General features: G+C 50.9%; 1 protein-coding gene across 1 annotated transcript; it reads left to right on the top strand.

The window, feature by feature from the left end:
- Positions 1-818: 818 nt before the first annotated feature.
- On the top strand, positions 819-13,917 carry AEN (apoptosis enhancing nuclease). Its single transcript, XM_081227768.1, has 4 exons — positions 819-1,002; positions 5,992-6,568; positions 8,966-9,166; positions 10,128-13,917. Exons 2-4 carry the CDS (start codon positions 6,056-6,058, stop codon positions 10,362-10,364), a joined length of 951 nt encoding a protein of 316 aa, XP_081083894.1. The 5' UTR covers positions 819-1,002; positions 5,992-6,055; the 3' UTR covers positions 10,365-13,917.
- Positions 13,918-15,402: the final 1,485 nt, after the last annotated feature.

Here is a 15,402-nt window from a genome sequence, read left to right as displayed (position 1 = left end):
TCTAGTGGCCTTCTCCTTTGTCCTGCTTCCCTCAAATCTGTAGCCAGGTCAGAAATAGCCAATTTTTGGAACATGTACCCCTGGCCTTCTGAGTACATTTGCGATGCCACTGCTGCTTGCACAATGGAGCTAGAAGGAATCTGACTGCGTTGGTCTTTGTTTGGACCCTCGCTGTTTTCCCTTAATTTCTTGAAATGTCAATTTCCTTAATTGTAAAACAGAAATAATAGTACACATCTCAAAGCGTTCGTCAGATTAAAGGGGTGTATTGCCTGGCACACTGTTAATGCTCACATAATAAATGCAAACTCATTGTTATTGTTTTTATTATTCACGTTGCACTGTTATCTGTTAACCTCTGTTACTGCGCCAAACCATGAGCAACTAGAGTCCCCAGCGATTGTTCTTATTCTGTGTATCCCAATGCCGAGCCCATAGTTAGGAACTTATTACTTATGAGTAAAGTATCGCAAAAGGATAAATGAAAAAGTAGCGCCGAAGGAGCAAACCTGACTTTTAAAAATCTTTTTTTAGTGGCTATCGTGTATATTATTTCACTGAAACCCCTCGACACCCGAGGAGGTAGGAGTTATTCCTATTCTGCAGATGTGGGTGTGTATTCTGTAAGTCAGCCTGCCTTTAGTGGCACGGAGCTCATAGGAGCCCACATCCCGGCCCAGGGAGCGGGATGGATTGGACAAAAGTGGGAGCAGAAGTGGGCGATAGGAGGCCACGATCCCCTCCAAACGCTTTAAAGTTTCCCGCCGGCTGGGCCAGCCTTGGGCACAAACCACACCCCTCTAGAAGTCCCTGCCCCTTACGCTCCCAAGCGCCAACCCGCAGCGAGCCAGGCTCCCGGCCAATCAGAAGAGGTCTTAGGCGGGCGCTGCGGTTCAGCAAGCCAACAGGCTGGCGGCCGGAGCAGGGCTTGCCCGGGCGTGTTGGAGCTGCAGGTTCCCTGGACGCCACGTGCTGGCGTGAGGAGACTCGCTGGGCTTTCAGGTGATCTCGGGGACCATGCTGGGGATCGCGGGGTCGGGTAGGCTGGCGCGACGTGTCCCCGGCCGCAGGGCCCCGCGCGGTGTGCCCGCCCCCGGCTTGTGGCGGGGGACGCCCGGCCGGCCCGGCCCGGCTCCCGGGCTCCCCCAAGTGCAGGCCTGGCCCCGGGCACCGCCTGGCCCCCATTCCACCCTGCTCGGGGGTCTCGGGCCCGAGTGGGCGGCGCTGGGCGATGGGGCTCGGCCTGGTGGGTGTCTGCCCGGCCGCCGCGACCAGTGAGTGACCAATGCCTCCAGTCCTTCTCTGGGTGAGGCCGGACTCCCACACGTCACTCCTCGGAACGCCGGCGCGGGGGGAGATCGTGCAGGGCTCTCCTCTGACTGTTCTCGTCTTGTGAACTTTTAGTAGCACAGGGGATCTTATCGAGCCAGCTTTTCTCAAATTCGGGCGATTATTAGTATCATGGCAAGGGGGTGGGGCCGCGCACTCTTTGAAATACAGATTCCAGGCCCCGTTTCCCCAAATGGCAGTTACGAAGGTGTGGGGAGTAGGCCTGGAAATCAGCCTTTTAAACAGACTAGGTTGGGGAAGCCCCTAACCTAGTTCAGTGCAGGATTTCATAAACCCTCGTTTTAAGTTAGGAGACAGTGCCTTGGTCCAGTTGATCTAGCTCTTTAGGGCCAGAGCAGGGTCTAGAACTGCCCACCTTCCTGATCAGCCAGCAGGTTGGTGGCCCTGAGGGCGCTGGGAATTCTGACTTCGAGGTTCCTTTGGGCCTTTGCCCAAAGGCCTGGTGGCTGCTGATTCAAAGTGCTGGTTCTGGGCTGGAGAGAGATTTGTTTGCCTCACTGAAATTCTTTTATTTGAGCAAAACTTCTCCTGAGCTTCCCTAAGCTCCATGTGGGAGCCCAGGATGAGGAAGGTGTCCCCTTGATGATTAATTGTTGGTTCTGACGTGTCAGCTAGGTCAGGGCATGTAGAGAACTGCTTTCATCTCTTGCCACACAGGGCCAGGGCCACAGAGACCTTTTTTTCTCAGGTATCCTAATTTCTGGCTTCTTTGAAACCTTGGCAACAGTGTTAGGGAGGCCACTGACCCTTGTCCTGGCCTCAGCTCCTGACCTGTAAGGTCCTTAGCCGTCCCAGAGAAGGGAAAGGGCCCTCCTCCCCTACAAAAGTCAGTTATTAGTGGGTCTCTGTCTTCTTAGGCCTCCCCATTACTGGGCTGAGACAAATTGAGGTTCTGTATTTGTCAGCCTTAATATGTGACTTGTCAATATGAGGAAGTTGATTACAGTTAAGAGCCCTTTTAAAAAGGAGAAGACTTCTTGGGGAAGGGATAAGCAAGCAGAGGGAGGATAAGTCAGGATGGGTCACTGTGCCTCCCCCTGGCCCAGGCATCACCAAATGGCAGTTCATCTCCCCTCCCATTTCTCTTAGCCTCTGCTGCTATTGCAGCACTCTCCAGGAACAGTTCTTTCTCACTGTCCGCACTGCACCCATCTCCTCTCCCCTTACCTCCTTGCTTTCCAATTGCTGCACCAAACTCCTTGCCTTCCAACAATGGATGTGCTTTGCCTCCTGGACTTTGTGTCTGTGTTTTTTTCTGTGTGGATGCCCTTCCCTTCTTGGGCTCCTGGTAGACCTTTCTGAACCCTTCAAAGTGTCCCCTCCACTGCCAGGGCTTTTCTAACCTAGCGCTTCTGCTTTTTAAATACCTGGCCTGGTGACTCAGGCATGGGTCCTTTGTCCATTGCTCCCATCCTGAGCACACTCTTGTAAGTTCCTGACTACTTCTCTTCCGACCAAACCAGAGTTCCCTGAGGATGTGGTCACTTCCAGCTCTGTAGTCCCCACAGTCTGGCAGATAGCAGGCCTGGTGTCGGCTTCCGGAGAGGATCCGCTCCATGCCAGGTTCCGGGCTGGCTGTAGGGGAAGGGACAGAGACAAACAAAGCTCTCTACCTGCCTTCAGAGTGCTCTGAGGTAGGCTGTATGTAACTATTGACTTTGAAGAGTGCAGTAAATTCTCTGATTGTGCTGCAGAGCAGAGAGAGGTGAACTTCTTTGCTCCCCAGTTAGACTGTAATTGTATGGGGTCAGGGCTACTGTGCCATATTTCAGTGACCTCCCTAGGTGCCTTTGGGGCTCCCTCGCTTGACCTGCCGAGACCAGTATAGGGACACCACCTTGGGGTAGGAAAAGCCACCAGAGTGTGACGGGCTTCCCAGAGAGCAGGCAGAAGGTAGAGTGGTAAAAAGCGGACAGGGGCAGTTCCTCCAGCCAGGCCGACCTTGTGCCTTACGCCCAAATGGCATCAGGCTGAAGGTGGGCCCCTCTTCCTCAGCCCTGGGGTACTTTTTTCAGGCCTTTGCCCCTAACATGTCCACTGATTCCTCTCCCTTCTACCTGGAGGGCTACTGTACCACATTCACGCAGACTTAACCTCTTCAGCCTGTCCTGCTTCCCTGGCACTTCTCACGCAGCCCTTCACACACCTTCTGCTCCGTTTCTGTCTCTGCAGTGAGACTCAACTCTTGGAGTCCAGGATCTTTCTTTGTAACTCTCTGCCCAGCTCTTGCCACAGTTGGGACCCCAGGGGCCTCAGTGTGACATTGGCCTGTGCAACCCGGAGGATTGTTCCAGAAGGGCTTCCTGGAGGATGTAGAAAGGGTAGGGGGGATGTGAGTGGGAAGGGAGGCAGGAGGAAGGCCTGTGGGTTGGGAGTCCAGGCTGAGGCAGCTCTGGCCTGGGAAGAACTGGTTACCAACCATGAGCAGGGGTCTTCACCTCTGGGGGAAAGGGAGCATATAATACGTGCCAGGAGGGAATTCCCCGGTGTCCAGTGGTTAGGACTCGGCGCTTCCACTGCCGAGGCCTGGGTTCAATCCCTGGTTGGGAAACTAAGATCCCGCAAGCCGGGTGACCATAAATGAATGAATGGATGGATGGATGGATGGCCCGGATTCAATCCCTGCTTGGGGAACTAAGGTCCCACAAGCCGCGTGACCAAAAATGAGTGAATGAATGAATGAATGAATGAATAAATAAAATAAAATTAAATTAAAAATCAAATGATTAAAAAGGCAAAAGGGACTTCCCTGGCAGTCCAGTGGTTAAGACTCCGTGCTTCCAATGCAGGGTGTGCGGGTTCGACCCCTGGTTGGGGAACTGAGATCCCACATGCCGCTCAGCCAAAATAAATAAATAAATAAAAGGCAAACAATAAAAAGATAAACTCCTTTAAAAATATACATATATGCAGGGAGCATATAATATATGCATTTTAATGGGGATTTGGCCACAATCCAAATACACACTAACCAAGGGAAACTTGGGACACGACACTGCTGACTGCATAGAAAATCCCTTTGTTCCTATGAAGAATAGTTGATTCAGGAGTTAAGGATGAGCAGCTAAATTTTATCCAGATGTACTAGGAAATAGCATTTTCATGAATACAGATGCAACTAAAATTGGTCACCTATAAAGATTTTAAAGGCTACATCAAGGTATATAGTCTTGACTAAAGACAGATTAATGAACCAAATGACTGTAATAATTAGTATTCTTAATAATAGGGTGGAGGAGGGAAGGATTGGGAGTGTGGGATTAGTAGATGCAAACTATTTTGTATAGCATGGATAAACAACAAGGTCCTGCTGTATAGCACAGGGAACTATATTCAATATCCTGTGATAAACCATAATGGAAAAGACTGAAAAAGAATGTATGTACACATGTAACTGAGTCCCCTTTGCTGTACAGCAGAAATTAACCACATTGTAAATAAACTATACGTCAACAGAATTTAAAAAAATAAAGCATAATAAGTTAAAAAAATAATATGCAGATCCTAGCACACATGGATTGTGCCTTTTCCTCTTCACACGGGAAGGAGAGTAGGGCCATTTTATATGCAAAGAACCTGAAGCTCAGTGGTTAGGTAACTTATACAGAGCTGAGTTAGCCCCTGCACTGTCTACTTCAAAGCGCTGGTGTTCTGGTGTGTTCAGAACATACTGGCTGTCTTAATACAGCAAACAAGATGAGGTTTTTCAGGCTACATCCTTCACTGTTGGGAAGATGCCGGCCTTATTGCATGGGATTTGCAAACCCATGTGGACAGCAAATATTTTCTGTGGCAGTGGTGTGTGACGGCATCTCTTTACGACCCAGCGTTCAGGGATGGAGAGCTTGTGGGAGGTACCACGGGAACCTGCAGCACTATAGGTCAGGGCTTCTTCTGTTTCTCTTTTAGAGTTGAGCTGCTTTACCAGCACACCAGTGCCTGTAGGCTTCAGTGATTAAACTACATGTCCAACTGTATTTAAATGTTTGTAGACAGTGTTGTGATGAGTGAATTAGAAGAAAGGCATTTAATAGATTACATCATTTTAGTTAACACATACCAAAAATACAACTATTGCGGGCCTCCTGTGAAATATTTTCTCCAGGTTTTGCTGTGGGTCTTGCGTTCACATTTCATAAAGTTTTTGTTTTTGTTTTTTTTTAAATAGAATATCATATATATGCCATTTCTGTAACCTTTATTTTCTCATAGCCATACCTCTAAAATGTTTTGATGCTAATGGTATTGGAGGTAAACTATGGCTTGGAGGTTGAGAGCATGGATTCTGGGTTCACATCAGCCTTTGTCTAGGTATTAATCGGGCAAGTTACTTAACCTCTGTGCCTCAGTTTTTGTACCTGTGGTATGAGGATAATAATGCTTTGTTCAAGTTGTTGGGAAGATTGAGTGATTCCATGTAAAGTACTTAAAACAGTGGTTTTGCAGGTGGTATTGATTGTATGAGTGCAATTATTATTAAAATAGGTCCTTGACTCCATCTGGGATGCTGAGACAAAGTGTAGGGCTCTGGGGCAGCCTGGCAGTAGAGCACTGCAGGGAGGGAGGAAGAGAGATGGAGGGGCAGGGCTGGCCTGGAACACTCCTCACCCAGCCCCTCTGCCCTCTGTGTTCTCTCCCCAGGCTGCCGCCCCGTAGGCAGATTACCTCCCAGACCTCCCTTGCCCTGAGCGGTGAGCTGATTGGGATGGTGGCCCGGGAAGCTCCTGAGCCTGCCCAGTGCCTGTGCCCTTCCCAGGCCAGCCTGAATGCCAAGGATATGCTTCGGAGGAAACACAAGAGGAAGAGCCGACAGCACCAGCGGTTCATGGCCCGGAAGGCCTTGCTGCAGGAGGATGGGTTGCGGAACACACCCCCGGAGCCAGGATCCTCCCCAGACACCGAAGCCACCAGCAGTGTGAGGCAGCGTCCAAGGGCTGAATCGGGAGGTGCCCCGGGCAGCAGAAGGCCCACCCCCAGAGAATCTGCTGGGCCCTTGCCCAGCAAGTGCGTGGCTATCGACTGTGAGATGGTGGGCACGGGACCCCGAGGACGGGTGAGTGAGCTGGCCCGCTGCTCCGTGGTGAGTTACCACGGCGAGGTCCTCTACGACAAGTACATCCAGCCTGAGATGCCCATCGTGGACTACCGCACTCGCTGGAGCGGCATCACCAGGCAGCACATGCGCAAGGCCATCCCCTTCCAGGTGGCCCAGAAAGAGGTGAGGGCAGGGCTGGGGGCTTGGGGTCAGTGTGACGGGCTGGGAAGAGACACCCCGGGCCTGAGTCAACACTTAGCCACTAGAAGCGAGAGACCATTGGGAAGTTACTTAACTTCTCCAAACAGTGGGTTTCCTCTCCATAGAAAAGGGTGAATAGAAATCCTGCCCTACCTGCGTGGAAGGGGTGCTGGGGTGTCCCACGTGGTAGTGTTTATGGAGAGGCCGCGCTGACTGTAAGATGCAAAATAGCTTCTTTTCTGTTATAAAAGCACTGCGTGTCTGTGTAAAATTTGTAAGGCCCACAGTGCTGTCACCTTCAGGTGTTAAATGTTTTGGTACTTTTTTAATGTTAGTTTTTCATTGCTTTGAAAAAAATTAGTGTTAGGACCACACTGACATGCCAGGAATTCCCAAACGTCCTCGAGCGTAGGAAACACCTAAATCCTTATTAATGATCTTGGATCCTTGTCCTCAGATTCCTCCATAGAGATTCTGATCCTGCAGGTCTCTAGGCCTTGGGAGGGCTCTGATGTGTGTGTTCCTAAAAACCGTCATGCTGTGTAAACGTTTATGATAAAAACCCCAGAGCTGATGGGGAAAACGGGTTAGGGACACAATGCCCAAAAAACTTCATTAATGACACCCCAAAAATAAAAAGATAGAAACCTAATAACAGTGGGAGCACAGTTTTGCACAGGTTCAGTGGTTGAGAAATGCGTAAGTACGGCACTCTGTCTTGAAAAGACCTGGAGCGCTCTGGGAAGTGGGTGTCAGGGGTGGCGGCTCGCACTGTGGGAGGGGTTGAGGGAATTACCCGAAGTCAGGAGGTGGGAAGCCAGGTGTGGGCAGCATGCTGGTGAACTGCGCTGGCTGGTAGACTTGCAAGGCGTGGGCGCTTTCTGGATTCCCCAGTGGCTCTGCTCAGCTAGGTGAGGTTTCTGCATTCACTTTCGCCCTTCTGTTTCTCAAGGGCAAAATTTGTATTATTTTCAAGTCACATCCTAATATATCAATCGTGTTGGAACATTTTGCATTTTCAAACCAAGCGTCGTAGCAGAACTATTTAACATTTCCGGTTTATTCTTGGGATGAGGTGCATTTAGGAAATACTGATATGTCATCTTGTGTCTTCCTTTTTCACATAAGATACACCCTAAGGATTTCTTTCAAAAGGTTATTTATCAAGCAGGTTGATCAGGAATAGAAGCAGCAGGAAGGGAGGTAGGTGGTGAACCCTCCAGCTCCCCGTTGCTTCCCTCAGCCTGCCAAGAGCTGGACCACATTGCATCTGCCTGGACTCTGAGCCAGTGTGGAGTGTGCTGGGTGTCTTCCCACCACGTGGCGCGCGTGCGTGCGTGCGTGCGTGCGTGTGTGTGTGTGTGTGTGTGTTATGGGGGGATGGTGACTAGAGTGGGGTGGCCCGTGCCTACCACTAAAGTCTAAATGCACCTTATCCATATGCCGTGAAGGCTGAGTTTAGCGATAAACCACGCGTCACTAGCAGAGGCAGCTGTGGGAGGCTGGTGGCTGGTGATAAGGAGATGCCTGTGGCCCTGGACGTGGCCTCCCTAGGGCCTGAGGGCGGGAGGCAGGAAAGAGAGGCGCGCATTGTGTAGCTGGTGAGAGCTGAGCCAGAGAGCATGTTTCGAGGGTGAGAAGTGGGAGTCCTGTACAGCAGAGGGGCAAAGGGACAGAATCCTGAAGATAAGGACCGTTCCATTAATGCTGTAAAAGCTGCAGTTGGTGATACGTCTCCAGTGCCTGGCACAGTTCTGGGACTTCACCCTGACACACTCCTGTGTGCTGAGCTGTCACAGAGCATCACTAGTCCAGGCAGACATGGTCCCTGCGTGTTACTATGAGCTCACAGTGGGGGGCAGCCAGACAGGCCATGCGGAGCTGAATGTGTGCTTAGAAAATGTGGTGAATCCCCCGAAGGAGAGAACAGTGGGGGTCCTGATGGCGTTGGGGGTGGCCTGCTGATGTGTAAGCTGAGACCTGCCATGAGAGGAGTTGGTGGGGGTGGGGGGTGCCGGGGCGCTGGCGAGGTCTTCCGGGCTGAGAGAGAAGAGCCTGTGCCGGCAGGAAAGAGTGCTTGTATTGGGTCACTTACCCATCCAAGAGCCCCTTAATGCTCACTACCACCCCACCAGTGCCGTCGCCAGCTTTCCTGTTTTGCAGGTGTGGGGGAAGCTTAAGCGGCCCCCTGATTATAGCAAGTAGCGAGTAGAGGGTCTGGATTCAAACTTGGGGCAACTTGGTTGACAGTGGAGACCGTGGTTGCCCCTCTGCGCTGCCTCACTCCAGAGGGGTCCCCACACCCACTGGTCAGGGTGTCAGGATGTGTCTTGTGCCCACCTGACAGTGGGGCCTTCCCGACTCCTCCTCTGCTCACAGATCCTCAAGCTCCTGAAGGGCAAGGTGTTGGTGGGGCACGCCCTGCACAATGACTTCCAGGCCCTCAAGTACATCCACCCTCGGGGCCAGACCCGGGACACCACTTATGTCCCCAGCCTCCTCAGCCAGCCCAGCCTCCACGCCCGGACCCGCGTCTCTCTCAAGGACCTGGCCCTGCAGCTGCTGCACAAGAAAATCCAGGTGCGTGGTGCAGGGGGGCTGGGGGAGCGAGAGGGCCTGGCCTCCATGCTGGCCTGGCCACGGACAGGCCGTGGGCTGTGCCTCCAGCCTCCCAGCCCCAGTCCTGGGGCTCCCGCATGTCCACACAGCCCTGGGTGTTTTCTCTCCATCGCCCTCCTTCCCCAGTGCTTTGTGACAGCCAGCCACACCCTCCCGGGCTGCTGTCTTTCAGATCTGTCTCCCACCCAGTTCCTGGCTCTGTCCCCACGCTTGCATGTAGAACTCCATCTCCTGCAGCCTTCGGTCAGGGGCAGCTGATCACTCTTGCTCCTGCTGTGCTTCACATTCATAATTCCATCTGCTCCTCAAGGCTTTGAAGCAGGGATTTTTTTTTTTAAATAAATTTACTTATTTTATATATTTATTTTAGGCTGCATTGGGTCTTCGTTGCTGGGCGTGGGCTTTCTCTAGCTGCAGAGAGCGGAGGCTACTCTTCGTTGCGCTGTGCGGGCTTCTCATTGCGGTGGCTTCTCTTGTGGAGCACGGGCTCTAGGCACACGGGCTTCAGTAGTTGTGGTATGCAGGCTCAGTAGTTGTGGCTCGCGGGATCTAGAGCTCAGGCTCAGTAGTTGTGGCTCACAGGCTTCGTTGCTCTGCGGCATGTGGGATCTTCCCTGACCAGGGCTTGAACCCGTGTCCCCTGTGTTAGCAGGCGGATTCTTAACCACTGTGCCACCAGGGAAGCCCTGAAGCAGAGATTTTTAACCGGGTTTTCTATTTGAGGAAACAGGCTTCAAGAAGCTAGGCTTGTGGTACAGCTGGGATTCTAGCACTTGTCTGTGTGACTAGGACCCATGCCCTTCTCGCTGTACCAGGCTGTACACCCGCATTCTGAGAGTATGCATCTCTGGGCCAGGACCCGGCCCGGGCCGCTGGGCCCCACCAGGACTGCGGGCAGTGATGCGTGGGCTCTCGTCCACAGGTGGGCCAGCATGGGCACTCGTCGGTGGAAGATGCCGTCACGGCCATGGAGCTCTACCGGCTGGTGGAGGTGCAGTGGGAACAGCAGGAGGCCAGCAGCCTCCAACCCCACCCTGAGGACAGAGAGCCCGACAGCAGCCCAGACATGGAGCAGTATATGGAGGACCAGTACTGGCCGGAGGACCTGGCCCAGGGCACCAGCAGAGGAACAGGGGAGGCACCGGGCAGAACGGAGTGAGGGAGGAGAAGCTCCACTGGGGAGCGGGGACCAGGAGAGTGGCTGGGGCCGGATGCCACCAGTGTCCCACAGGGTCTGAAGTGTTGGGACCATCTGCCCACAGCACAGTCCCCGATTCTGTGTTTTTGCTGATGGCACTTTATAGGCACCATGAAAATGGCAGGTGGGCTAGCTGCTTGAGCCCAGCAGGAGTAGGGGATGCGCGGGCAGACTTCCCACCCCCAGGCTGTGCTCTCTAAAGGGATGATCTCTCCCTCCTTGGGGGTGGGGGGTGGGGGTGTCCCTATTCAGGAATTCCCTTGTCGAGCTCGCCCCAGTGACCTGGGGTAAAGCTCTCTTCCTGTTGTCACCATCTACCTCTTCCTCCACAGTCATTTTCAGGAGAATAACTACGCCCTGAAGCTACAGAGTTAAGGCCACTCAAGGGTCATTTTGTCCCTTTCTCTCAGAACTGGAACCCTGGCTGTGGCCATTGTAGGAGCTGCCAGGCTACAATGGAATAGCAGAGACCTCAGCTCGTGGGGAGCTGGGTCTTCACTTGCTCACCACCAGAAGTCACCAGGCACTGTTCTGGGAGGAGGGAAGGCAGATAAGCTTTGGGTGGAGTCTGGCATATGTATTTTGACCCAAGTCAGGCATTCCTCCTGCCCACCCAGCGCTAGGCTCTCTTAAGCAAAAGTCTGAGAAACAAGACAGCGGTTTGAATTCTGGGACCCCTGTGCAGAATTGCCCACAGGGATCTTTATTTATTGAGAGCAAGGCCATGGGTCTGTAGGGGAGCAGAGGGCAGGTCCACTGGGACCGGGCCGGGCATCGACAGCTGTGCAGCTGTTGCACACGGGTGGGTGCCCCCAATCACTGTGGTGGTTGGGTTTTCTCCAGATTTCTAAAAATGTTCTGTGTCGGGATTCATCTCCTACCCCTCTTTCCTTGTTTCCTAAGGGGCAGTTTGGGGGTATTGGGGTAACCCGGAGCTCAGGTCACACAGAACCTTTGAGCCCCATCTTTGCTCACCACTCAATAGCTTTGAGACTTAGGCAAGTGTGTGACTTCACTCTTGAGTCTGTTCCCTCATCTGTAAAATGGGAATAATGACACCACCTACCTCACAGGGTTGTTAGGAGGATGAAGTGCTGAGTGCTTGGCCCAGTGCCTGGCGCCTAGTAAGCCGGACCGGCTGTGTTTTCTTTAAGGATCAGTGTTGGGCTTTCCGGGTAACACCTGAACACGCCCTCGGGTTGAGTGCCTTTGACCCAGACAGGACTGTCCTCGTGGCTGTTCCAGCAGGTGGGGCACAGGCCGCTGAGGACAACTCAGAGGTTCCGGGCTCTCACTGTTCCCCGTGATGCTTGGATTTCACGTCAGTCTGAGCAAAGCAGCAGGGCCAGGAAGGGAGAGACACTCAAACCACACAACTGCAAAAGCAGGGCCGCAGATTGCTCTGGGAGCTGGCTGAGTCACTGACCACGCCTGGCCTGGCTCCAGGACTTTGTTCTAGGTTCCTTAAATGTCTGTAGCTGATGCCACGCTCACAGTTGAGAAGTAGCTTTGGTTCTTTGGTCTGTGGGTTGAGGAAGGATGGAGCTGCTAGTTGTGGGGAGATGTACGGGGTTTGAAATCAGCTTTGTTGTAAAACCCGGAAAAAAACCTCAATTGAAAAGTGGGTGAAGTGGCCTTTTCTTTGAATTCTTTAGCTAGGGTGGGAGGGTGGCTTGGGGGAGGGATGGTGGGGATGCTGGGGCGCTGAGTCTTGCTGGCTGCTTTGACCTTTGAGGTGGGCGGCTTTCAAGATGATGCTTTGGGATGTAGCAAGAAAATACTACAGAATTTATATAGTTTATTATTTTTTCCTTTATTTTTTATTAACATCTTTATTGGAGTTTAATTGCTTTACAGTGTTGTGTCAGTTTCTGCTGTATAACAAAGTGAATCAGCTGTACATATACATATATCCCCATATCTCCTCCTTCTTGCGTCTCCCTCCCACCCTCCCTATCCCACCCCTCTAGGTGGTCACAAAGCACCAAGCTGATCTCCCTGTGCTATGCGGCTGTTTCCCACTATAGTTTATTTTTGAAAATTTTATAACTGCCCTAGTATAGAGCACAAGTTTATTAAACTTCTTTCTCTTTGAAGGTATGTACTCACTTTTTTTATTTTTAAAAACTTTTTTTAGTTTTAAATATCAAATACACGATATAAAATTTACCATCTTAGCCATTTTTAAGGGTAGAGTTAAGTAGTGTTACATATATTCACATTGTTGTGCAACCTGTCTCCAGAACTGTATTATCTTGCAAAACTGAAACTCTATACTCATTAAACAATAGCTCCTTATTCCCTCCTCCTTCCAACGCCTGGCAACTACCGTTCTTTCTGTTTTTATGAATTTGATTAGGTACCTCGTGTAAGTGGAATCCTACAGTATTTGCCTTTTTGTGTCTGGCTTACTTCACTTAACATAATGTCCTCAGAGTTTGTCCCCAAGGTTGTAGTATGTGTCAGAATTTCCTTCCATTTTAAGGCTAAATAATAATTCATTTGTATGTATATGACACCTTTTGTCCATTCATCCATCCATACATCAACAGACATTTGGGTTACTTCTCCCTCTTGGTTATTGTGAGTAATGCTGCTATGTCTCTCCAGGACCCTGCTTTCAATTCTTTTGGGTATACATCCAGAAGTGGGATTGCTGGACCATGGTAATTGTGTTTGTTTATTTATTTATTTTTGGCCACTCTGTGGCTTGCAGGATCTTAGTTTTCCCCAACCAGGGATTGAACTCCGGCCCACAGCAGTGAAAGCTCAAGTCCTAACCACTGGACTGCCAGGGAATGCCGTGTTTCATTTTTTTTGAGGAATCTCTATACTGTTTTACACAGTGGCTGCACCATTTTACATTCCCACCAACAGTGCACAAGGGTTCTAATTTCTCCATATCCTTACCAACACTTGTTATTTGTGTTTTTTTTTTTTTTTTTTTTTTTTTTTGCGGTACGCGGGCCTCTCACTGTTGTGGCCTCTCCCGTTGCGGAGCACAGGCTCCGGATGCGCAGGCTGAGCGGCCATGGCTCACGGGCCCAGCTGCTCCGCAGCATGTGGGATCTTCCCAGACCGGGGCACGAACCCGCGTCCCCTGCATCGGCAGGCGGACTCTCAACCACTGCGCCACCGGGGAAGCCCTGTGGTCTTTTTGATAATAGTCATCCTGACAGGTGTGAGGTGCTATACCTCGTTGTGGTTTTGATTTGCATTTCCCTGATGATTAGTAAAGTTGAGTATCTTTTTCACATATTTATTGGTATATAGTTTATTTTTAACACATTCTTTTTTATGTCTGTGTTTTAAAAAATGTATCCCAGGGACTTCCCTGGTGGTCCAGTGGTTAAGAATCCTCCTTCCAATGCAGGGGACACGGGTTCAATCCCTGGTTGGGGAACTAAGACCCGACACAGCCAAAAAAGAACAAAAAAACAAAAACACAAAACAGTATTCCATAGCACAGTTTGACATGTTTTAAGTTGAACCACATTAAATTGCTGGTATTTGACTGAGGTGTTTCCATCTGTGGTATATAATTTAGAAATTCACATACACATTTTAGGGGTACGTGACCAGCTGAGGTTGGAGACAGTTGAGCTGGATTTCAAAGGGCAGGTTGCCTGTAGGGAGAGGTATCTGACCCACCTTTATGATTCATCCACTCAGCCTGTGTCCTGTGCTGGGGGTTCAGAGAAGGCCATACAGTGGCAGCCTTTGAACCTGCTACAGGCACTGCAGGTGGGCCAACTGGCAGGATGCGTGTCTTGTAAGACTGAGAGGTTTGCCCTGAATGACTCACTTTCCTCCTGACCCAAGGAAATTTGTGGATTGGTCTGGCCAATGAGTGACACCAGTTAAACCTGGGAAGCATCCCCACTAGTAGGAAATCCCCAGCCCATCCCCCTGGCTGGGGTCAGGGATTCCTCTCCTAGGCTGTTACTCACCAATGCTTGTGTCCAACCTCAGAGTGCACAACGCATTTGAAAAAATTCAGTGTGATCCAGGCAGGGTTCCAGGTGCAAGTGGGAGGGGGAACAGTAAGTGAACAAGTACAATATGTGGTATCTCAGATGGCATCAATTCTTATAGAAGAAACCCGGGAAGGGGCTGAGGGTGTAGTTTTAAATAGAGGCCAAGAAAGGCCTTGGTGGGAGACCTGAGGGAAAGGGAGAAAACTGGACAGATAACCTGGAGGAAGAGCTTTCCAGACTGGCACAGCAAATGCCCAGGCTCGGGACAGAGAAGAAGCCAGTGTGCAGGAAGGAGGTGAGAAGGGGGTGCTAATTGAAGGTGTGGGACAGGGACTGACCTTGTGGCACGACTGTACATCTCCTTGACCTGAAGGCGCAGACCCGATTATACCCCTGCTAACCTTAGGGCTTAGCACGTGATGAATGAATTAAGGAATGACTGATTTCTTCTGAATTTAGGTCAAACCCTAAAAAAGAGTCTTAGATTGGATAGTGGTGCAAGATGAGATTGGAAAGGCAGGTGGGACAGATGTAAGAGGGTCTTGGGGACTGCGTGGGAGTTGAGGTTTTTTTTTTTTTTTTTTTTTGGAGAGCAGGAAGTCACTGTAGGTTCTTGAGCAAAGTGCCATGACAGTGTAAGAGATTCGATTTTGGAGAACTTAATCTGGTAAGATTTGAAGGATAATTTAGAGCAGGGCATGAAGATGGAGGTAGGGCAGGTGAAGACTGGGGTAGGGTGTGGGTAGAAAAGGAGAAATGCAGAGAAGACTGGAAGATGCAGGTTTGGAGTTGACCACGGAGCAGGTTTAGGACCCGTGGGGAAAAGGATCGCAGCGGCGAGTACGTGTTCTGTCTGAATCCTGAGGTGGCCAGTGGAAGAGAGGGGGTGAGGCCTGTAGTGGGGATGTTGATGTGGGCCGATCACCAGAGGGTGCATGGGGTCCTACGGGGACTGTAGAAACAGAAACCTCCAATTGGATCTTTAGGGGGTTACTTTTTAAATGCATGTTCATTTAAAGTAA

The sequence above is a fragment of the Mesoplodon bidens genome (assembly GCF_964165515.1).
Source record: "Mesoplodon bidens genome assembly, chromosome: 3".
In the NCBI taxonomy this organism is placed as follows: Eukaryota; Metazoa; Chordata; class Mammalia; order Artiodactyla; family Ziphiidae; genus Mesoplodon; species Mesoplodon bidens.
The sequence above is the reverse complement of the archived record's forward strand: the minus strand, read 5'-3'. Positions and strand labels throughout refer to the sequence as shown.